The sequence below is a fragment of the Aquila chrysaetos genome, chromosome Z (genome assembly GCF_900496995.4).
Source record: "Aquila chrysaetos chrysaetos chromosome Z, bAquChr1.4, whole genome shotgun sequence".
NCBI lineage: Eukaryota > Metazoa > Chordata > Aves > Accipitriformes > Accipitridae > Aquila > Aquila chrysaetos.
The window spans coordinates 60,101,080-60,121,801 of record NC_044030.1 but is presented as its reverse complement, the minus strand read 5'-3'; the positions used below and the strand labels follow the sequence as shown (position 1 = coordinate 60,121,801).

General features: G+C 45.0%; 1 protein-coding gene across 1 annotated transcript; it reads left to right on the top strand.

The window, feature by feature from the left end:
• The first annotated feature begins 2,941 nt into the window (after positions 1 to 2,941).
• Positions 2,942 to 16,828, top strand: ENC1 (ectodermal-neural cortex 1). The gene is made up of 3 exons (XM_030005211.1): positions 2,942 to 3,215; positions 7,986 to 9,798; positions 13,534 to 16,828. Exon 2 carries the CDS (start codon positions 7,998 to 8,000, stop codon positions 9,765 to 9,767), a length of 1,770 nt encoding a protein of 589 aa, XP_029861071.1. The 5' UTR covers positions 2,942 to 3,215; positions 7,986 to 7,997; the 3' UTR covers positions 9,768 to 9,798; positions 13,534 to 16,828.
• Positions 16,829 to 20,722: the final 3,894 nt, after the last annotated feature.

The window sequence follows — 20,722 nt, the reverse complement described above, 5'->3', positions numbered from 1 at the left end:
CCACATAGTCATTCTTTCAGACTTCGTATTAAAAAAAAACCAAACAACAAAACCAACCCTAAGAGATTATCAATTTCACATGACTCTAGAAGCTGGGACTTTGAGAAAAGGGCCAATTATCTTACGATTTTTGATAAAATCATGGTATTTAGCAACACTTCAAAGATCCTATCTATCCTGGCATATGAATACTAGGAGAAACATGTTTAAACTAGTTCAGTGGGCATGTTAAACTATGTCCTGGGATAGGCTAGGCCAGCTTTGTTTTCAGCAGTGTCAAAATACAGATTGGCCCATCTACAAAACTGGCTTAACCGGAACTGTGTTTAAATGTGACCTGACTTAGTTCTTAGACCAACATAAACCAGCCCAAAGATTTGCTTTGGACCAGGTTAATTTCTTGAGTGTTTTTTCCATGCTAGCCATGCAAGCATTCTTATGCTAAATGTGTTCTAAGCTGTATTCAGCCAGAGCAACCTGGTTTTAACTCCTGTGCAGAAAGGAGCAGAGGCATTTTGGATGCTCTTTGTCACCTGAACATAAATAGGGGCTCCTGTGAGCACGTTCAAGAGAACTGCTGTTGTGGTTTGTAAGCGTTCTAGCTGTGGAATTACAGGCAGAGGACTATGGAGTTACTTTTTCTTCTCCCTCTCTGCTCCCACCAGTTGCACTGCTTTACACAGTGCATATGTGCCGAGTTACATGCATGCAGAAGGGACTGTCTGGCTGTGTAGCTGTTTCCCCAACAGATGATGTATGGCATCATCCTATCATTCTGCCCTGATTAACTTCAACAGGTTCCTCATTTTATGGAGGACAAGGAAGATCAGTACTTCATCTGGTCACTCTCTTACAGGATTATTGCCTCATTCTGTTCATGCAGAGTATTGCCCAAATCTGCATGCTGTGGGCAGCCATGTAAGCCCCGTATGTTGTCCTCTCTACAGACCTCATTTTTCACTGACCACTCCTCATAGCCATGCTCAAAATCACTTTTACAGTTCAGATGTTGCTGAGCGATAGATTAGGTAACATGACTCTACCCTTTCTGTTTTTCACTCATGGTGGTAATTCTGCCTGTCTGAAGTTTGTCCTGACACTGTATGAAGTAATGCGTCCCCAGTGTTTTCAGTTGCATAGGATGATATAATCTGACCTTCTGACACCAGACTATGGAATATTCACCATAAGGGAATTAGCTCTAAGGGGACAGGATTTGGGTGGAATCTCTGCAGGGTTTTGTTGGGGGAAAATGGGAGAAAACAGGATCAAGGCATTTTATGGGAAATGCTATGATGAAAGGGAAAACCCAGACTCAAAACATGGACAATCCAATGTGCAACAAAGGTCGAACACTCACAGTCTAGTCCAAAATCCTCAGAGATACAGGACTCAGGTGATCACTGGTGTCTGTGAATACCCCTTGCCTAAGGTCATTTACAATGTCCAACAGCTTCTCACACCTAAACAGCTCTGAAACATACTTTATTACATACAGATGTGCAGCATTTTTAGACCTTGCAATCTGCAATACTTCACGTTGCAATCAAACAGTATTGTAAAAAGAAATAATCTATGAAACAAATTACTCTTTCATCTGCTCCCTGTTCAGCCATGCTCTCCAGGCTTGCGTATGCCCCCAGGCTCTCTGGAATTTCAGATGTGTCCTGCTGTACACTAAGTGTGTGCTTCTCTGCAGACTCTGGAGTCCAGCCACAGGAATACCAGTAACCGTCTGCATGTTAGCAAATTGCTTGCAGGGCTTTTTTTAACAGGAGAAATTTGAGTGACGTTTCATTATGAGGAACGAACGAATTCTCCAAACTATTATCTGCAGCTAGGAGGTTCCTGCTGGTGGGAGTACAATAATTGCTCGTATCTTCCTCGAAGGCTCTTTAGACTAAAACCATTGCTTTAAATGGTATTAGCAAAAGGCAAATCAGCAGTATGTATGGTGTTTAGGATGGTATCCTGTATTCTTCTTGTAGAGAGCTGCACAATACCATTATGTAAACATGGCTGTTATGTCTAGAAGATGTTTATTTTTGTAATCGGCCTTTTGCACAAGTGCGTTTTTCTCATACTTTGTTAATTGGGAAATAATTAAAGCCAGGCTCAGCTTTGTGCTGCTGTAGCGCTCTGGCGTGCAGCTATGAAGCAGCAGCGCTGCGAAGGCCTCACGAGAGCGCAATGAAAGCGCGGTGCGCTGCGCTGCGCCTCCGCGGCGCTCGGCCCCCCGCGATGCCCGGGACCCCGGGCTCCCCCGGGCCCTGCCGGCCGCTCCCCCGCGGCTGCTCCGCTCGCCTCCTCCCCGGGCTCGGCCGCCGCAGCACGCCATGCGGTCCAGGGGCAGCTCGGACGGCGCAGACCCCAGCGCCCGCGGGCCCCTCCGCGCAGTTAGTTCCGCACCCTCCGCGGGGCTCTTGCCGCTCCCCGCCCCCGTCCCCCGTACAGGGATTTCGGCGTCTGCAAAGCGGGGCGCGCCCCCTCGCTCGCTCCGAGCGGTGCGGCCGCCGGCAGCCCGGTACCCCCGGGGAACACCCGCCTCGCCCCGCGCAGTGCCGCCCCGGCGGCGGCGCTCGCCTGGCGGCGCGGGCTCGATGCGCCGGGAGCGCGCAGCTCGCCGCTCGCTGGCACAGCGCGGGGCTGGCCCGGCTAACCCCTCGGGGCCGCCGCGCCGCCTCAGCCCGGCCCGGGATACTAGCCGGCCGGCCGGGCAGGCCCGTCCCGCAGCCCCCACCGAGGCGGCGCGGGGGCACCGCTGCACCGTTCCTGCCGCCGGCCGGGGCAGCGACTCCTGCGAGAGCGCTGCGCCCTCGCCGTGCCTTGCCGTCCCGTCCCTCCCCCGCCTGTCACTCACCCGCTTTGCATAAACGCTCCCCCCCCCCCCCCCCCCCCCCCCGGCCCATATACCCCTTCTTCGCGCCGCCGCCGGGGCAGAGCTGCGGCCGGCGGTGCCAGCAGCAGGAGCGGCCGCCCGCTTCTTCCCTTCCTCCCGTCCCTCCTGCCTACCTCCCGCCCTCCTTCCGCGGCCCGCCTCCCGGCAGCGGCACCACCTCCGCCCGGCGCTGCGCGGCTCCCGGCGGCGCAGCCTGCCCGGCCGCCTCTCCGCGGTACCGCCGAGCCGCGCCGGCAGCCGCGCTGCCCTCCCATGCGCGGTGCTGCGCCGCCCGCGGAGGCAGAGGGACGTCGGCGCTCGCCCAGGAGCCGCTGCTGTAAGTCGGTGCCCGCCGACCTGTTGCGGCGCCGGCCCTGCTGGGGAGGCGGGTGGGCAGCGCGGGTTCGCGGAGGGGCTGGCGAGCCGGGCCGGCGTGGAGAGGCAGAGCTGCTGCTGCCGCCTCACTCCCGGGGCAGGCGCGGCGTGGGTCCGCGGATAAGTCCGGGTCCGCGGATAAGTCCGCGGCCGCGGTGCGGTGCGGTGCCGCGCCGCGCCTCCGCGCCGGCTGGAGCCGGGCTGCCCTGCGGGTCCCCGGCACGGCCGGAGCCCGGCCCTCCTCCGCTCTGCCCGCAGCGCCGGGGAGCATCGCCCCTTCTGCAGGCAGCGGGACACTGGGCGGCCGGTGGGTAGGCATCCGCTGTCGCTCTCGCCTCCCGTGTGCGGCTGTCCTCGGAAAGCGCCGGCTCCTGTTAGGAAGGCTGCTAGCCTCCCCGGTGGGCTTCAGCTTCCTCCTCGGGGCCCCTGGAGGTCCGGAGCATCCCTCGGCGGGCGAGGGGCAGGGCAGGGGAAGGAGCGAGCGCCTCGCTGCTCCCGGAGCTGGCTGCGGCGCTGCCCTCCCTGCGCTGCTACGGAAACTTTCGCACGTGGTTATTGCCCTATAAAGGAAACCAAATGCATTTTAACTTCTCGGGCTGTTTCTTTGTCGGGTTGGGAAGAAACCCGGCAAGTTTCTTTTCGGAGGCGGAGTTGTTTAGGCGTTGTGATGGAGTGAAGAGGGGGGGAATTTAGAGTTGGGTTTCTTTGTCTGCATGTGGTGAGCAGTAGTGCATTCCTAGCAGGAGCAGCGTGTTCTGCTTTCCATCTCGCTGCAGGTCCTAGGAAGCCACTGAGTTTGTGCTAGAGGACTTTGGGTAGGGTCAGGGTTTGGCTCTGCAAAACTGCTAGTATCGCTGCAGATTTAGCCGCTGAAAGCAGTGTTAGTTAAATTCTGTGGGATGTTTAGCAGATTTCCTCTCCTTCAGCTGTTTCAGGGATGCTAAACAAAAACGCAACTACCACCATGTAATTACAGAGTTGTATTAAAATGAGCCTACATCAGGGATGTGTCAGTAATTTGAAAATACTTAATTTTTCATTTGATTTAGGCTGAGACCTGCATGCTGCAGAGCTGTTAAGAAGTAGGGCAGGGAGTCTGTTGTTTAGTCTTAAAGTAGTGTTTACTACTGGGCTGCTGCGACAAGTAGCCTGTTGAAGTGTAATTATAAATCAAAGTCTTGGTTCAACCTCTGTTCCTAGATAAAATCTATATCTGTAATTTACTGACCACTTCTTGTCTTTTACATACAAATATTATTATTTCTAAGGAAAAAACGCCTGAAGGGAATTGACTCATACTATTCAAGATGAACATTTGCTCACTGACTGTAAATTACCTCTGCCGAAATATTTGAGGCTTGCATAATTTCCAACACCAAATAGAGAAATCAGAGATGTCATTTATACATTTGAATATTCTTGTAAAATTCTGGACTGAGCTAATTGTCAGACACTGCAAAAGGACATGTTTACAGAAACAGAGCCTGTTAGTAAATTATGATAATTGCTTGTAAGGGTGTTTGTTCGGCTAGTCCATGTGTGAACTCATCTCAGCAACCACAGTGGAGGAAAAAGATGTGGATAGATATGTATCTTTGTTCTGTTTCGGGAAATATGTTGGCTTATCTTAAATGTGAATTGGCATATTTTGAATTCTTGTCAATAGATGACATTGTGATGATAAAGGCAATGTTACTGGAACAGTTAAAGACCAGCGTATGTGAAATCTGCAAGTGCTTCATGAGAAATGGGATTGCTCACTGAAAGACCAAATCTTCTATTTTGGTGGGGTGAAACACTGAGTGCCTTATTCAGTAGCTGTTTGAGAGTGGATCTTACTTTTTTTTTTTTTTTTTTTTTTTTTTTACAGCGTTGTTCATTACTATGGCTGTGGGTGGGCTTGGGTAATGCGCAGTGATCTGTTCTTCTACATATGGTCTGTAGCTCACTAGCCTCCAACGTATGCATAACTGCAGGGTGGGTGTTTTATGTTTGCCTGTATTTTGTTGTGGTTATGGGCTCATTCTGAATGATGCTGAGCAAGTGGTGCTCACTGGAGTACAGAGCCCGCTGAAAGATCTGAACGCCCGCATTCGCAGCCTCTGACATGAACTTTACCTGCCCTATTTCTGAACCCTGTGTGCATGATAAAAGAAAGTTTTCAGTATACTCTGAATTCCCCCAATATGTGGGGGGAAAGGAGAGGAACTGTGTTTCCATAGAGATCCTGACATGCCTAGACTGTGATGTCTACACATTCACTTAATTGGGATGGAGAGCAGGGGGCAATGAGTATCTTCAGATCCTGGTGACTCTATTGTCTCTGATTAGTGGGTGTTTAGCTCCCGTCCTGACGGAGCAGGAAAACAGTCTGTAGAGATCCAGTGAATGCTTTGCACTGCATCATAATAGCATTTAAAATGGTAAAGTGCTTGCAAAAGTTTGAAAAAATTGCAGGGGGTGCTTTGCCAGTAAAGGGTTCACCTTCCCATCTGTGTCTCCCAACTGTTTGTGTACTAGTATTTCAAGCCATGACCCTTTCTGTAATCCTTCAGTTCCAGCAGGTTTCAACCTGTATATGGTCAGTATAATCCTTTTGGCTATAGATTAAGTGGGTAATTTTAGTCTGAGATTAGTGCTCAGGATCCTTGAATGCCATCTGAGACTTTTTTTGCCAGACCATACAATTGTATTAAAGGTAACTTAATTTTCCTTGTAAAAGGATTTGTGTTGTGAAGACTACCAGCCTCCTTAAGTTGTTCTGTGCTTAGTGTTAGTACATTTAATAGGTTGGTCTAGGGAGCATTAGTAAAATACCTTTCCAAACTTCTGCAGGGTAGAGTAAGGATTCCTCTCTGTTTTGGAGGATTTTGAATTAAGCACTGTATATTGAGCCGTGTTGCTTTTCTTTTCAATCCTGGTTAAGTTTCATCACAAAGTCATGTTTCAGATTAAAGGAAATGGGCTATGGTAGTTCTACAGTAAGGTGTCTCTTTGTTCCTTAACTGATGTTGGTTTGAGGGGCTTTTTTGCTGTGACTGAAGGGAAAGGTGTATCACAAACTTGCTGTTGGATGTGACAAATCAATTATTCTGTACGTTAGCACAGCTAGCAAGGAGAATGGTACTGGCTATGCTGCAGTTAATCTGCAGGTGTTGCATATTCCCTATACACAGATCCCTTGTTCTGAAATGGAGTCTGCTGCCCAAATTAATCATATATGGTTTTGATTTTGTTGAAGGTTCTGGTCATACGAATCTAGAAAAAGACATGTATTTGTTAAAAAAAAGCTTTTTTTGAAGCTTGTAAAGCTCATGTCATCTTGAAGCGTGAAATGTGGGCTTGTACAGTTCTGTACTGCTTAAACATGCTCAGGAATATGAAAATGTTTGAGTCTGTGAGAGAGGGAAGTATATCCACATTAAAAACCTCCACAACTGGCCCCAGGTCATGCTCTGACTTTGAGCATCAGGCACTTCTCAGGTATGCTTTTGCCCTGTTCCTTATTTGAAGGTGCAGTAAAAGGGACTCTGGGCATGCGAATATCATAGTAATTAGGGAAGTTTGGTTCTCATCTTTCTCCAAGCTTCTTCTGCATTTTGGGGAGAGAGAAGCAAGGTTATTACAGTAGTGGTCACAGCCACAGCTTGCACTGGGCTCTGTATGCTTCGTCTCATATTATTTGCACTGTGGCTTATGGCCATTAGCTTTTTATGGCTGCCAGTATTCCTCCGTTTCCCTATACTCCATACTATTTTGGCTTGACTCTTAATTAAATCTGAAGACTTGCTGCTGTAATCATACATAGATCTGCATATCATGGCAGGTAAGAGTAATGTTCACCTCCAAAGAGGGACTGAACAGCATTGTGTTTGTTAGGAATAGGGAGGGTAGGATAGGTTATATCTTTTGTTTTATGCCTCTTCCAAACCTCAAAATGAACGATGGCTTGTGCTCTGAATACCTGACTCTCAAGGTAGCTTCAGAGGCGATGATGCCTTGGTGACTTTAGCTGATAATCAAAACACATTTTTCTGCTGACTCTGCCCATGTATATGCTGCATCACTATAGCAGGTGGCTGCTGGCAGAGTTCAAGATGTAATCTCTAAAATTCACTCGTCTTTTTTTTTTTTTTATGACTTCGCAAGTCTAAATTTATGATCGTTGCTAGACTTTTATTTTAAAGTTCTCTTTTTTCATTCTCTGCTGTTGCATATGGAATCATTATACCAAAGGAAAGCTTCCTAATGGGATTAGTAGGTTTTTGTTCCCCGTGCAGCTTTTGACATTCCTTAAGTATTCTGTCTGGTAGCTCTTCCTGCTATGATTCAGTACAGGAGAATGTTTCAAGCATGTGCATGTGTACGTATGTAATGAATCAGCTGGTCTAGGTTGGGGAAGGGTGAGAAAATCGGTCCTGGTTCCTTTTCTTTCGCCTCTGACTTACTTGCTTACTGTATTGCTATGAAAGTTGGCGATCAGGTTTCCCAAGACAAACCTGCTCTTGGGCAACGAATTTAGAGTATGTCATTTATGAAACTCATCTTACAAAAAAAAAAACCAAAACCCAACACATGCCAAAGGTAGATGCAATTCGCTGTCCGCTCATCTATAAATTAAGGCTTTTTTTTCCCTGTTTTATAGTGAATAATAGATACACTTTTTGATATGTAAAAACAATAACGAATTTAACTGTCTCATTGATCTTATTCATTTTTTCTTTGTTTATAGGTGTGAAAGAAAATGTCAGTCAGCATGCATGAAAATCGCAAATCTAGGGCCAGTAGTGGCTCCATAAACATATACTTGTTCCACAAGTCATCCTATGCTGATAGTGTCCTTACTCACCTGAACCTTCTGCGTCAGCAGCGTCTCTTTACAGATGTACTTCTGCATGCTGGGAACAGGTCATTCCCCTGCCACAGAGCCGTTCTAGCTGCTTGTAGCCGCTATTTTGAAGCAATGTTCAGTGGAGGACTGAAAGAGAGCCAGGACAGTGAAGTCAACTTTCATAATTCGATTCACCCAGAAGTCTTGGAGCTTCTTCTGGACTATGCATATTCCTCCAGGGTTATCATCAACGAGGAGAACGCGGAGTCACTGCTGGAGGCCGGTGACATGCTGGAGTTTCAGGACATTCGGGATGCTTGTGCAGAATTTCTGGAGAAAAACCTTCATCCCACCAACTGTCTTGGCATGCTGCTGCTGTCGGATGCTCACCAGTGCACCAAGCTGTATGAACTCTCTTGGAGGATGTGCCTTAGCAACTTCCAGAGTATCAGTAAAAGCGAAGACTTTCTCCAGCTGCCAAAAGACATGGTAGTGCAGCTCCTTTCCAGTGAAGAGTTAGAAACCGAAGATGAAAGGCTGGTGTATGAATCAGCTATCAACTGGGTCAGCTATGATCTGAATAAGCGTCACTGTTACCTGCCTGAGCTATTGCAGACAGTGAGACTGGCCCTTTTGCCAGCCATATACCTTATGGAGAATGTGGCCATGGAAGAACTTATCACCAAGCAAAGGAAAAGCAAAGAGATCGTAGAAGAATCGATACGATGCAAGTTAAAGATCTTACAGAATGATGGAGTGGTCACTAGTTTGTGTGCCAGACCCCGTAAAACTGGCCATTCACTTTTTCTTCTGGGTGGCCAAACCTTTATGTGTGACAAGCTGTACCTGGTGGACCAAAAGGCAAAGGAGATCATTCCAAAGGCTGACATACCAAGTCCACGGAAAGAGTTCAGTGCTTGTGCCATAGGCTGCAAAGTGTATATCACTGGGGGGCGAGGGTCAGAAAACGGAGTCTCCAAAGACGTGTGGGTGTATGACACCCTTCACGAGGAGTGGTCGAAGGCTGCTCCCATGCTGGTGGCTAGGTTTGGGCATGGTTCTGCTGAACTTAAGCACTGTTTGTATGTAGTAGGAGGACACACCGCAGCAACTGGTTGCCTTCCAGCTTCCCCTTCAGTATCCTTAAAGCAAGTAGAACAATATGACCCTGTGACCAACAAATGGACCATGGTTGCCCCACTGCGAGAGGGAGTAAGCAATGCAGCTGTAGTCAGCGCAAAGCTTAAGCTGTTTGCTTTCGGAGGTACCAGTGTTAGCCATGACAAGCTGCCCAAAGTTCAGTGCTATGATCAGTGTGAAAACAGATGGACAGTACCAGCCACCTGCCCTCAGCCCTGGCGCTACACAGCTGCAGCTGTTCTGGGTAACCAGATTTTTATTATGGGTGGAGATACCGAATTCTCTGCGTGCTCTGCTTATAAATTCAACAGTGAGGCATACCAGTGGACTAAGGTGGGAGATGTGACGGCTAAGCGAATGAGCTGCCACGCAGTGGCATCTGGAAACAAATTGTATGTCGTTGGAGGCTACTTTGGCATTCAGAGGTGCAAAACATTGGACTGCTACGATCCCACGTTAGATGTATGGAACAGCATAACAACTGTGCCCTATTCATTAATTCCAACGGCTTTTGTCAGCACATGGAAGCACCTCCCCTCATAATTGTGTGTATGTTGCAATTACAAATTATCAGGTAAGAAATAACACCTTTAAATTCCACTGTAATAATGCTTTTCACAAAGCTTTTCAGCAGCAGCTCTGAGGAGGGTGAGTATATTCAGTCCAATTTTACAGCTGGAGCAACTGAGACGCATACACTCACAGGTTGTTGTAAGCCAGGTACCATGTCTGTGACAAGCCAGATGCTGGAAGTAGTTTGTCGCATATCTTGCACCCACTTCTCTTTACAGGATCTTTTCCCATATGATTTAGATGTAAAGGACTGAACAAAACCAACATTTTCAACTTGTGGGGTAATGCAGATAATCTTTTGGAAGTTGAATCCTGCTCTGCGTTGAAATACTAAATGCATGCTAAACAATGGTTTAGTGCCCTTTTCCTGATGACAGAGGCTAGGTCACTCTCTATATCCAGTAACAGTGCCCCAAAAGATACTGTAAATTCTGATCTGAAGCCTGATAGTGAATTCACTTGAATTTCTGGGCAGACAGCATGCTTCTCCATGCAGACAGCCTATGGGGAAACTTGCTGCCTTACGAAAAGTGTTTTACAGGCACTTCAGGCCTAATTTTCGATCCCACCTAGAGAGCATTGTTGCACCTGCATGGGCTAAGGTTGCATTTGCTCCATTGATATACTTTAAAATGCAGATTTTTCAAAATAGTTATGGTCATATATGTTGGAGGAGATATAGTGTCAGGATGACATGTAATTAATATTGCTGGCTGAAATAATTACCAGTCTATAGCACACACTGTTCCAAAACAATTTAATTATATATAATGGGCCAAGCTCTTACTAGATGCAACTTCAGCATTGTATCTTCTCACAAGCAAGTCTGAATTTGGCCTTGCTTGTTTGGTTGTTGTGAATTTCTCATTTTTGGGAGGAGAGGAGAAAAGGTTAATGGAAAAAAACCACTAAAAAATCTAGGTACCTACACATATTGCTAATATTCTTCAAATCTGTTTTTTCATGCTAACTACTAACTGTCACTTCAACTATTATTTTTTTTTCCTTATTTTTATCTTTTCTAGAGTTACACCACTTAAAATAAGTCACTGATGTTTTCCAGAACTATTAATCTGTGTATTTTGCAACAAATCTGGCAGACTCCCCTTAATGTTGTGTTGTTCTTTTCCCCCACTCCCCCCTTGAGACTTTAGTACAGAATCACAGTTACCACCAGCCAACCAAACAAATATAGTGGCATGCTTAATCCTAAATAATCCATTCCCTGTGAGTGGTAATTTCTTTTTGGATTTGAACAGTGTATAGCGTAACCATGAAGGCAAGCAGGTTAGAAGGAACAAGGCAAATAAATACAGTTGCAGTAATTAAACAAGCTCTGCATTTACATCTAAGTTACCTAGAAGTCCAGACTGATGGAGGTTCTCCAGAAAATGGGAAGAGCAGCTTGTGTATGAAGACTTCCCTAGGTTCTTCTGTTTGGACAGATCTTTTTTGTTTGGTTGGTTTTTTTTGTTTTTTTGCAGCTGGAGACATTTGCCTGACTCTTGCAGTAAACACGAAACCCAAATGTCTTTGAAGCAGTGTAGATAGAAGTATATATCTAGAAATGTAGGGTAGTTGTGAAATTCCTTACTCTGTGGTACACTGAGGATTCATCTTGTAGCTGTCTTTCAGCTGACTGGGAGCTTTGATTGAGTAAAGAATGCAAGGTTGGGCCCATGCAAAGCAGCAGGTCAACGTGGAAATCTAGTGTCAAACTGTGCTGTGTTGTGCCGTCAGCTGCTCTTGTCCCAGGTGGGTGGTTGTCTTGAAGACACTGCCCTCTCTCCTCTCCTTGCTTCATTTTTCCCAAACTTTCTCTTGCGAAAGCAGGGCAAACCCTTGAGACTTACCAGATCCTGGGTGCTAGGAGTAATCACACCCCCAACAGGCAGCAAATGGAAGCCCTGACTTCTGCGTGGTGGCTTCCTTCCTAGCTGGGAACAACGTCTTGACGTCTTCAGTTAATTTCCATTATTACTGACTTTCAGCAGTTCTCAGTGTTATCAAAGCAGCAGTATTGAATGCCCGGACTCAGGTCTGTGCCAAGAAAAATACTGACTTATTCTTCTGAGACTGACTTAATTGTTCTGAAGTTTACAGTACATGAGAGGGAGTGTTTTATTTTGAAAAAGAGTCCTCAGAATATAACAGTGCAAAAAGCTTTCCTTTGTTTTGCAGTGTCTTGTTGAAAGCTATTATTTTAGCTTAACTAACACACAAGGTAACTGGCTGAACGCAGCCGCAGATGGAACTCTCTCCAATGCTGTATGCTCATCCAGCAAGTAGGTTTTGGTTTTTTTCTACTGACTCCTGCTGCTTTGTCAGTGGGTGGGAGGGACAAAACGGAAATTACTTCTGATTACCCTCTGTTTTCATGGTGCTGTGTGGCCCCAGTCTGACAGCTTTTAGGAAGACTTCAGTCTGCTGCTTTGTCTCATTCCTCAAACTTGGGGCTTTTGAGTAGGTTGGGGATGCCCCCCCTATTTCGGAATTGCTTATAATTTTTTTTTTTAAAGTTCATCCCATGGTAGGGAACATTGTTCTGGCATCAGTGTTGATAGTCTGTTTCAGTGGGAAGAAGAGCATGCTACGCTGAAGAATGTCTAGAAAAGACTAATCAACACTAAGTGCAGAGACCTTTTTTTAGACATAATGATGATAGTGTGTTTCAAGCCCACAGTTGCGAAGAGGCTTGATGCTCTGGGCTGTTACGTAGGCTGTGGCATTTCCTGTTGAGTGTTTCCTGTTGTTCTTAGACATCACAGCTTGAGAGATGTGGTATGTTCAAATGAACTGTGAGTTCACTGGAGCATCTTTGCATTGTAATGATGTAGGATTTGCCTCCTAAAATTCTAGCAGTGCTGTCAGAAATGACTGTGAGCTGATGATGGTTTGGAAGCTGGCATTTTAATACAGCTTCACAGTGAAAAAGCAAAGCACAATCTCAGCATCCAAAGGCTGAATGTCGTCTTGAATAATTAATCAATTTTTTATAAAGGACTCTAGGATGGAATTATTGATGCATGGTGCATTGCTGTGTGAAAAGAAATGAGGCAGACTTCTGCTGTAATGAATAGTAGATATGTTTTAAGTAGGAGGATTATATGTCCCTTTCTATATTGTGAATAAATTCAATTCAGAATTCTTCATGGTGAATGGAGGCATTGGGGTGAGACACCTTCACCTCCCCTTCTGCTTTACTCCAGCCAGGTTTGCTTTGGCCCGGGGACAGAAAAAGCTCTTTGCACTAAGTGTTCATGTGGGCTCTTGTGGAAGAGAAGTTGCACAAGATTATGTTTGCTTAAAACAAATGTACAAACCTTTAAAATTTGGGGGGAACATAGAAATGTTGAAGTATGCAGGATGCAGAGCCCATCACATTGAACTGTATTGGGCCAGTTTGATTGAGGTTTCAAATGATTGAACTTATAGCCAAAAAATTAAACAGCCTTTCTGGCATCAGTAGGGTGGTTTGCACTGGAAGGCTAATAGAATAATAAAGGCAGAATCTGACCCTAAATAATTATGTTCTTGGCTGGGTTATTTATCAGTAGTTGGCTATCGCACAGGCACATTGGGGGGGGGTTGGGGAGGGGGGCAGGGAAGTCCATCAACTGGATTGTATCCTAAGCCTAACTTTCAGATTTTCTTTGACATCTAACAAAAACCTGGTGGTATATTGTCTCAGACAAACCCCTTAAGTCTTTTCTCTTCCCCCCCCCCTTGCTTTTAGTTTACTCCTTTTTTGGAGAAGAGAATTGGAACCTCAGATCTGGAGAAAAGATGTTAATGAAGAAAAATAGTTCAGCGTCTCTTGCATTTGAAGAAAATCATCTGCACCTTGTAAATTATCTAACCTAGACATGAAGGAATGGGAGGGGAAAAAACTGTCTTCAGTGCTTCAGCACATGGTTAAATATGAATGGACGAACCTGTGATCTGATCCTTGTGCTAGTAATTGTGGATTAATGCCAATATTAATTAGTCCTTCAAAGAAGAAAAAGAAGAGACAGAACTTCTCTGAGCTGTGCAGTACACAGCACTCGATTTCTGTGGACTCTGTGGTTTGTATGTGAAATTTGAAATGGTTGTCACCTCTCTTTGTGGTGGTTTGAAGTCCCAGCGCCAGCTGCAGGGGAAGCAGTCCAGGTCTGAAGCAGCGAGATGCCGCTGTGAATGAAGATACAGCACTGTTGCTGCTGAACTCTGCTAACCGGAACGTGCTTGTCTGTGGGCAGTGCCTACAGCATCTCTTAGATCATGCGTTGCATTGTCCCATGTGCAGTGAGTGACCTTCCGCCTGATAAGGAGCAGACCAGTGGTGAAATGTTTTTGCAACAGTGGGGAACGAAAATGACATTCCCCAAATGCTCTTTGTTCCCTTTCCTCCCTGTATTTATAAGTAATTCAGACTGTCCCATTCCTGTTATGTTACTTGTAGATATAGTTATTTATTGTTCAGTGCTTGCATGCTGAAACAATGCCTGCGATTGTCTTCAAGTTGCAAGGGCTTGTGTGAATTGTTGTATGTTTTGCACATTTTGTGATCACTGACTTGCTTTGCTGCACAAAGAAAGAAAACTGTTGGGTAACAGTTGGAGGTGGAAGGGAGGGGTGGTTTCCCAGTTGGAAATGGAAGGATTACAAGGCAGGATCTTAAATTACACACGTACTAAAGGAAGAAGCCATGGAGGTCACTTTCTCAGGCCACCAGCTTCCCCAGGTTGCATGTGGTGTGTCTTGTAGATGGTGTCCTTGCTACATTTCATTTGTTGGTCATGCCTTTCAATTTCTAATCTGGAAATAGCCAAAATCTCTTGCAGCTCTTTCTTTGTGCAGCTTCCTGATTGCAACGCAAATACTGTGGAAGAGCTTCCGGACACCAAGCCCAGATGAAGTCATTGTCCAAAGTTATTTATTTATTTATTGGGTTGGAGGAGGGGTACCTACAATATAGCCACATTGACCTGAATGAGTGGAGTATGGTGATTCAAAAAATAAAAACAAAAACTTCAAGATAGGTTAGTGATGAAGTCTTAAAAAAAAAAAAAAAAAAAAAAAAAAAAAGAAAGAAAGAAAAGAAAAAAGAAGAGCAGCGATTTTTGCACTGACTGGATTGCCTCATGCACCTGGATTTCAGATGATCATCTGAGTGGCCAGGTGTCAAAGACCCAAGTGCTCTAGCAAAATTTTTATGGGGATAGAAAACCAAACCTCTTAATCTTAAAAATAGCCCTCAAACTCTGCTGCCTTTTATTTTCCTTAGCCAGGTGTGTCTTTAAACACTTGGTTGCTCAGAAGCGTCAGATACAATCCTGAGAAACCAAACTTTGATTTTTAAATAAACTTGTTTCTTATCAGTCTGGTCTTGAGACAGAGATGAAGCTACTCTTTTTCTTCTGGATTTCAGAAGCTTATGTTTCACAGGTGCTTTCTTTGCCAGATCCTGTCATGAAGTGTGTATAGTATTGTGTTTTTTCCTAAATGTTTCTGGAGCCCAACTTAACTGGCACATTCAGTAAACATGGTTGGTGTGTGCTGCGGTGTAAGTAAACAGCTGCATGGGTGCATGCAAAACAAAAATAGTCACATTGGTGATGCTTGCCTTTCTCTGCGACAGTGATGTAGCTGTATTTGTGAAAGCTTTGTCATCTGAAAGTGTTTACACTGGTCACTGGAAGTTTCTCTGTGCTGCCTTACATTTGACTTCCTGTTTGGAGTAGACCCTTACATTTCAGAAACAGGGTATTTGGAGTTCTGTGAATACTGAGACAACATTGATTAATTAACAAAGACATTAGCATTTTTTTAAAGGGTGAGGCCCAGCTAGTTGTGAGGAGTTACAGTTCCTGTGGTTAAACTGATTTCTTGAAATGATAGATTAAAAAAGTGTTTAAACCCACAGCACCCCTCCTTCCCCGCCCCCAGCATTGGTTCTTTTCTCTTAGATGGCTTTTAAGCAATAGGAAAACATCTTAGATAGGGTAGGTCTCCTTTCTGTATCCCTGTACTTGCACACGTCGCACTGTTGAAGCAAACAGCCTTGAATTGCTGTTGCCTTTCATCTTGTGGATCACTCCCAGGAGTGTAAAGGGAGCCATAAAATCAGAGTTCCTGTGCTTTGCATGTCCTTTCCCCAGGCACTAGTGACTGTACGAGGTACAAGGAAGCGAAGAACTGGGTCCCCAGGGGCTCCCTTGTTTGAATAAGGGCATATAGGTTTGAGACCTGTTTTCTCCGTCAAGCTGATTAGAGTCCAGACGTGAAGCTGCACTGCATCTAACTACTTAGCTTATGAAATCTGTTTTGTAGCACCATGCAACTTCCGAAAGTGGGATGAATTTTCTGCAGCTGTTTCCAAAGTTGTGGTCTGCTTTCAAGTCGTCGATTAATTCCTGTGTGTAGGCTGAAGGAAGCTGAAGTCAGGGTGGGCCTCTGGCTCTGCAGGGAATGCGCTAGGCTGTTGCTCTTTGAATTGATGTGGGAATCCTGGCTAGCTACTTGACCATTCCAGTCCTGCAAAACACTCCACACTTTGAAACAAATGCAGTTCACAGCGGAGTGCACACAAAAACCCTGGCATGAGACAGGAAGGTTCCTCTTATTTTGCAGGCTGGTTGCTGTAGAAACATATAACAAAGGACAGCCTTCCTCTTCTGGTATAATTGTGCAGCCTCTTTTCTCTAGGTCTGACACCTGTCTGAATAAGAGTGATTAGAGCAGAATAATCTTCCCTTTCCTGGCTATTGAAGACGTGGTTCATGTGCTAAAAGAAAACTGTGCAAGTGAAGAAGTAAAATTGTCTATGTTGTGTCTTTTTGTTTGCTACTACATCTTAAGGTTTTGTAAAACTTGCATTTTTTTTTTTCACAATGTGAAACTGAAGGTCAATAAATTATTAGAGATGTTCTCTCCATGGAACATTTATTTCAAGTGTTTTGTCTTCCTCCTCTCCCTCCTCACCCTCATGCTTTGAATCCCTTATAATGTCCTTTTCATGTCCTATTAATAAAAGCACATCAACAACATGCAGTTTACTGCTTTGGTTTAAGCTTCTGTTTCAGTTGCACTTCCCTTCCCTTTGTTCTGTTCTGCTGCTGTTACTATGATCTCTATCTCATAGTTCAGCAGTTAAAACTCAAAACATTTAAGAACAGGAAATGCAAGTTTGTTGGTGCTTGCAGTACAGTTTAGCTAGTGCCTGATATGACTTGGAAGCGCAATTAGGCATCTCGAATCCTTCCTAATTATTCTCAAGGCAAAAAATGCTGGCTGTGTGTAAAACATTCCAGTTCTATATAATGCACAAATACAGCCAAACTCTTTGATCTTCTAAGCTTACTTACATTTTTATATGTATACAGAGTGGTGGGTTTGGGGTTTTGGGTGGGGGTTTGTTTTGTTTTGTTTTTAAATGCTATTGATTTTCTATTGGCTTAGCACCTCTCTGGCCTTAAGGTGTTGCTGACTACTGTCCACGTCTAAAATAATGTCATGCAGGGGCATTCATGCATACACTGTGGAAGTTCAGTTGCTCAGGTCTGCTAAGTACTGACCTGCTGTCCTGCCTAGAAGAGGATTTTCCTCAAGCGTGCATCCATTGCTTTGGAGCAAAGGAACGGGGCCTTTCTGGCTTGCTTGGGTTGTTTCACTACCTACCATCTCATCCCTCTTCCTATACAGCTCTGAAGGAGGAAGTAAAAGAGAAAGAGGCGTCCACAGGTCACAACGCTGTGCAGCGGGGATGCTGATGCTTCAGTTGCCATCACTAGCCTGTACAGCATGACTTGTGTAACTGAGCACCTGAGTTCCCAGTCCTGGAAATGAAATTATAGTGCTTGTTTGGCAGGGAGAGAGAGAAAGGCAAGGCAGTAGCAGGAAGTAGTGCTTTCTGCAAGAATTAATTTTTCTGAAATCTTCTAATCTACCTCTATTAAAATTACTGCAGCTGCCCCCTGAAAGTTACAGGTTCCTTCAGGGTGTTTATTTGCCCAAAAGAGTTAGGGCCACAGTATTAAGTGACTTGCAGGCCTTGGCACTGCTAAGTTAACCTGCATGTGAGGAGTTTGCAATCAGTCTTGGTTGGGGGAGTGGGACACTTATCTTGGAGAATCTTGAAATATGAAGGATACTGGAAGAAATCAGCCTTCCCACAAAACAGGATAAAGTTAAATCAGTTACAGTGCTCATTGCAAGCACTTTGCTGAACAGTAACGTGGGTTGTTGTTTTTTTTTAAATTTGGATTTCACCAGGGCCTGGGATGCTTACAGCAGCACTGGGCATGAACACACTGCTAGTAGAGTGACTCACTGGTGTAATTTTTGGGTGCCAGGTTACTTATTTGAGGACTTTTATCTGGATATGGATTCAAACTCCTTTGCTTGGCTCTTAATGTGGAGGACTTCTAATACTGGAGGTCTGATATTTATGGTAAGAATTTAAAATAGGTAATTACATTTAGATTTAAAACAGCTAATAATCTGTAAAATAGACACCTGCAAGGCATTGGCTCTATTCATGGTAAGTATGAATACTAAATGCCTTGAATGATTAGAAAGGAATCAGCTCATTAGCATAGAGTATGGCTCCATCAAGCGTATCTGGGTGATCAGCCCTGACCTGGGAAAGTCTCAAAAGGTTCTGTCTATACTAGTAAATTGAACATACCTGGGAACAGTCTCTGGCACTGATGCCAGTTGTCACGAAACGGCCATAGAATCATAGAATCATTTAGGTTGGAAAAGACCTTCAAGGTCATCAAGTCCAACCATCATCCATGCCCACTAAACCATGTTCTGGAGTACCCTGTCTACTCACTTTTTGAATACCTTCAGGGATGGTGACTCAACCACTTCCCTGGACAGCCTATTCCAATATCTGACAACCCTCTCAGTAAAGAAATTTTTCCTAATATCTAACCTAAATCTCCCTTGCCGCAACTTGAGGCCATGAGCTCTTCAAGCAGCCCCTCGTCCTGGCAAGACAGGGTGACTGCAGGCAAGCTGCTTGGGGTGGCTGCTGGAGTGGTCTGCCTCCAGACCCCTGCCCGGGGATGCTCCAGAGGAGCGCAAGTTTGCATGGCCCAAAAACATGCCAGGGTTCAAACAATTTAGCAGAACTGACAATTGCCTTCCAGTGCCTGCGAACATTCCTGGGCGTGGTTTAATGTAGTGCCGTCATCCCAGCTGGGACATCTGCGTAACATCATGTTTAGGTCCTGGATAACTGGGTGGAAGTTGTCTGACCCAGCTTTAGTGACCTAAATGCTGTTGAAAGTGGAGGAAGGAATGCTGTCTCTGAGTCACCCAGACCTTGATAAGTGGAAAAGATGGGTCCTGAAGAGGCGTACGTGCCACTTCATCAGATGCTGTGACATGAAGCTTTGGAAGTGTGGAGAGAAGAGGGCAGGAGTGCCCACAGGTAGGTGAAGAACGGTTGGTGTGCCTGAAGGTAGGAGGTGGCAGTGCCCTGCAGGCTTTGCAGCAGCAGCATGGTGTCTTCTGGTTTCAAAAAAAGAAAATGGAGTGGAGTCTGTCACAAAGAGACAGCTCAAGTGTCCACGTGGGAGCGCATCTGTGTGCCTATGCCCTGGCTAGCAAATACCGAATGAGACAAAGTTAAGTCTCTTCTGTTTTGAAGGCTCACTAGTCCCCAACTTTACTGGCCATATCATCATTTTTGGCCCTTACACCTCTGTAAGACCTGCATAATTTACTCCCCTCCACAGTGTGAAAGGCTGCGATCTGAAATGGTAATCTGGTCTATCATCTGTGTATGCTTATGCACATAAACCATACAGAAACATAAATATCATAGGAGAATTATATGTTTATTCAAATCTTTACATTTATGTGTGCATGTGGCGTGAAACAAAGTACAAACTCCCTCAGTGGTAACATATGCACATATACAACAAGACCATCTGTCCTCTATGTGTCTTTAATAATAGTCTGTGAATTTTAAAGTGTCACTATTTGTTAGAAACTGTGCATTTAAATATGAGAATTACCCTTAAAACTAAAAATGTATGTAAAGCATGACTGTGAATTCAAATGAGTGGTTAAATAAATTACAAATCTCTTTAATAATCATGTTTAGGCTATGCTTCTGGCCCAACAATGTTCTGACAGTCTCAGGAAACCAAATTACACAATGTGTCCTTTTTTTGTGTGTGTGTGTCTAGTTACCCTAGAAACCATAATCTTTACCTCTGAAGCGGTGGGGAGCTGTGAAGGAGGCAAAGCCACTGGATTTTTTGCCAGGACCCCTCCTAATCCTACTTTTATGTTATCAGACATTTAGTTAATTACTTAAAGCTTGTGTATCAGATGAAGTTCATTAGATATTTTGTAATCACTGTGTGGAATTTGTGGAGCCTGTGCTGATTCAGAGGTAAAGTTTATGGTTGACTGTGTTACTTCATTGCAATTATACATTTATATAAGCCAGAGTCACAAATACAAACTAAGAGTTTACAATCTGCAGCTCTTTCCATGAGATTTCAACATATCTCATCACATTTCATCCCAACAACAGGTTTGTGAGGGAGCAAAAATATTTAGATCCAGCCTAAGGCCAGGAAGCTGGAGCACAGGGGTTTTGTTGAAGGATGCAACAGGACTCACAGCAGAGCCTCCTTGGGTCTCCTAGCACATTCTTCCTGGAGCCACTGTGTGCACTGCGCGGGTCAATGAGATGTCAGGCTGCTTTGCAAGACTGGCTGTGAAAACTTGTGGAAGCCCCATGCCTGGAAGTGTTCAAGGCCGGCTTGGATGGGGCATTGAGCAACATGGTCTAGCAGAAGGTGTCCCTGCCTGTGGCCGGGGCGTTGGAACTAGATCTTTAAGGTCCCTTCCAACCCAAACCATTCTATGATTCTGTAACTTGTCATCTCATTCATGTTGTTAATTGGCTTGAGAAG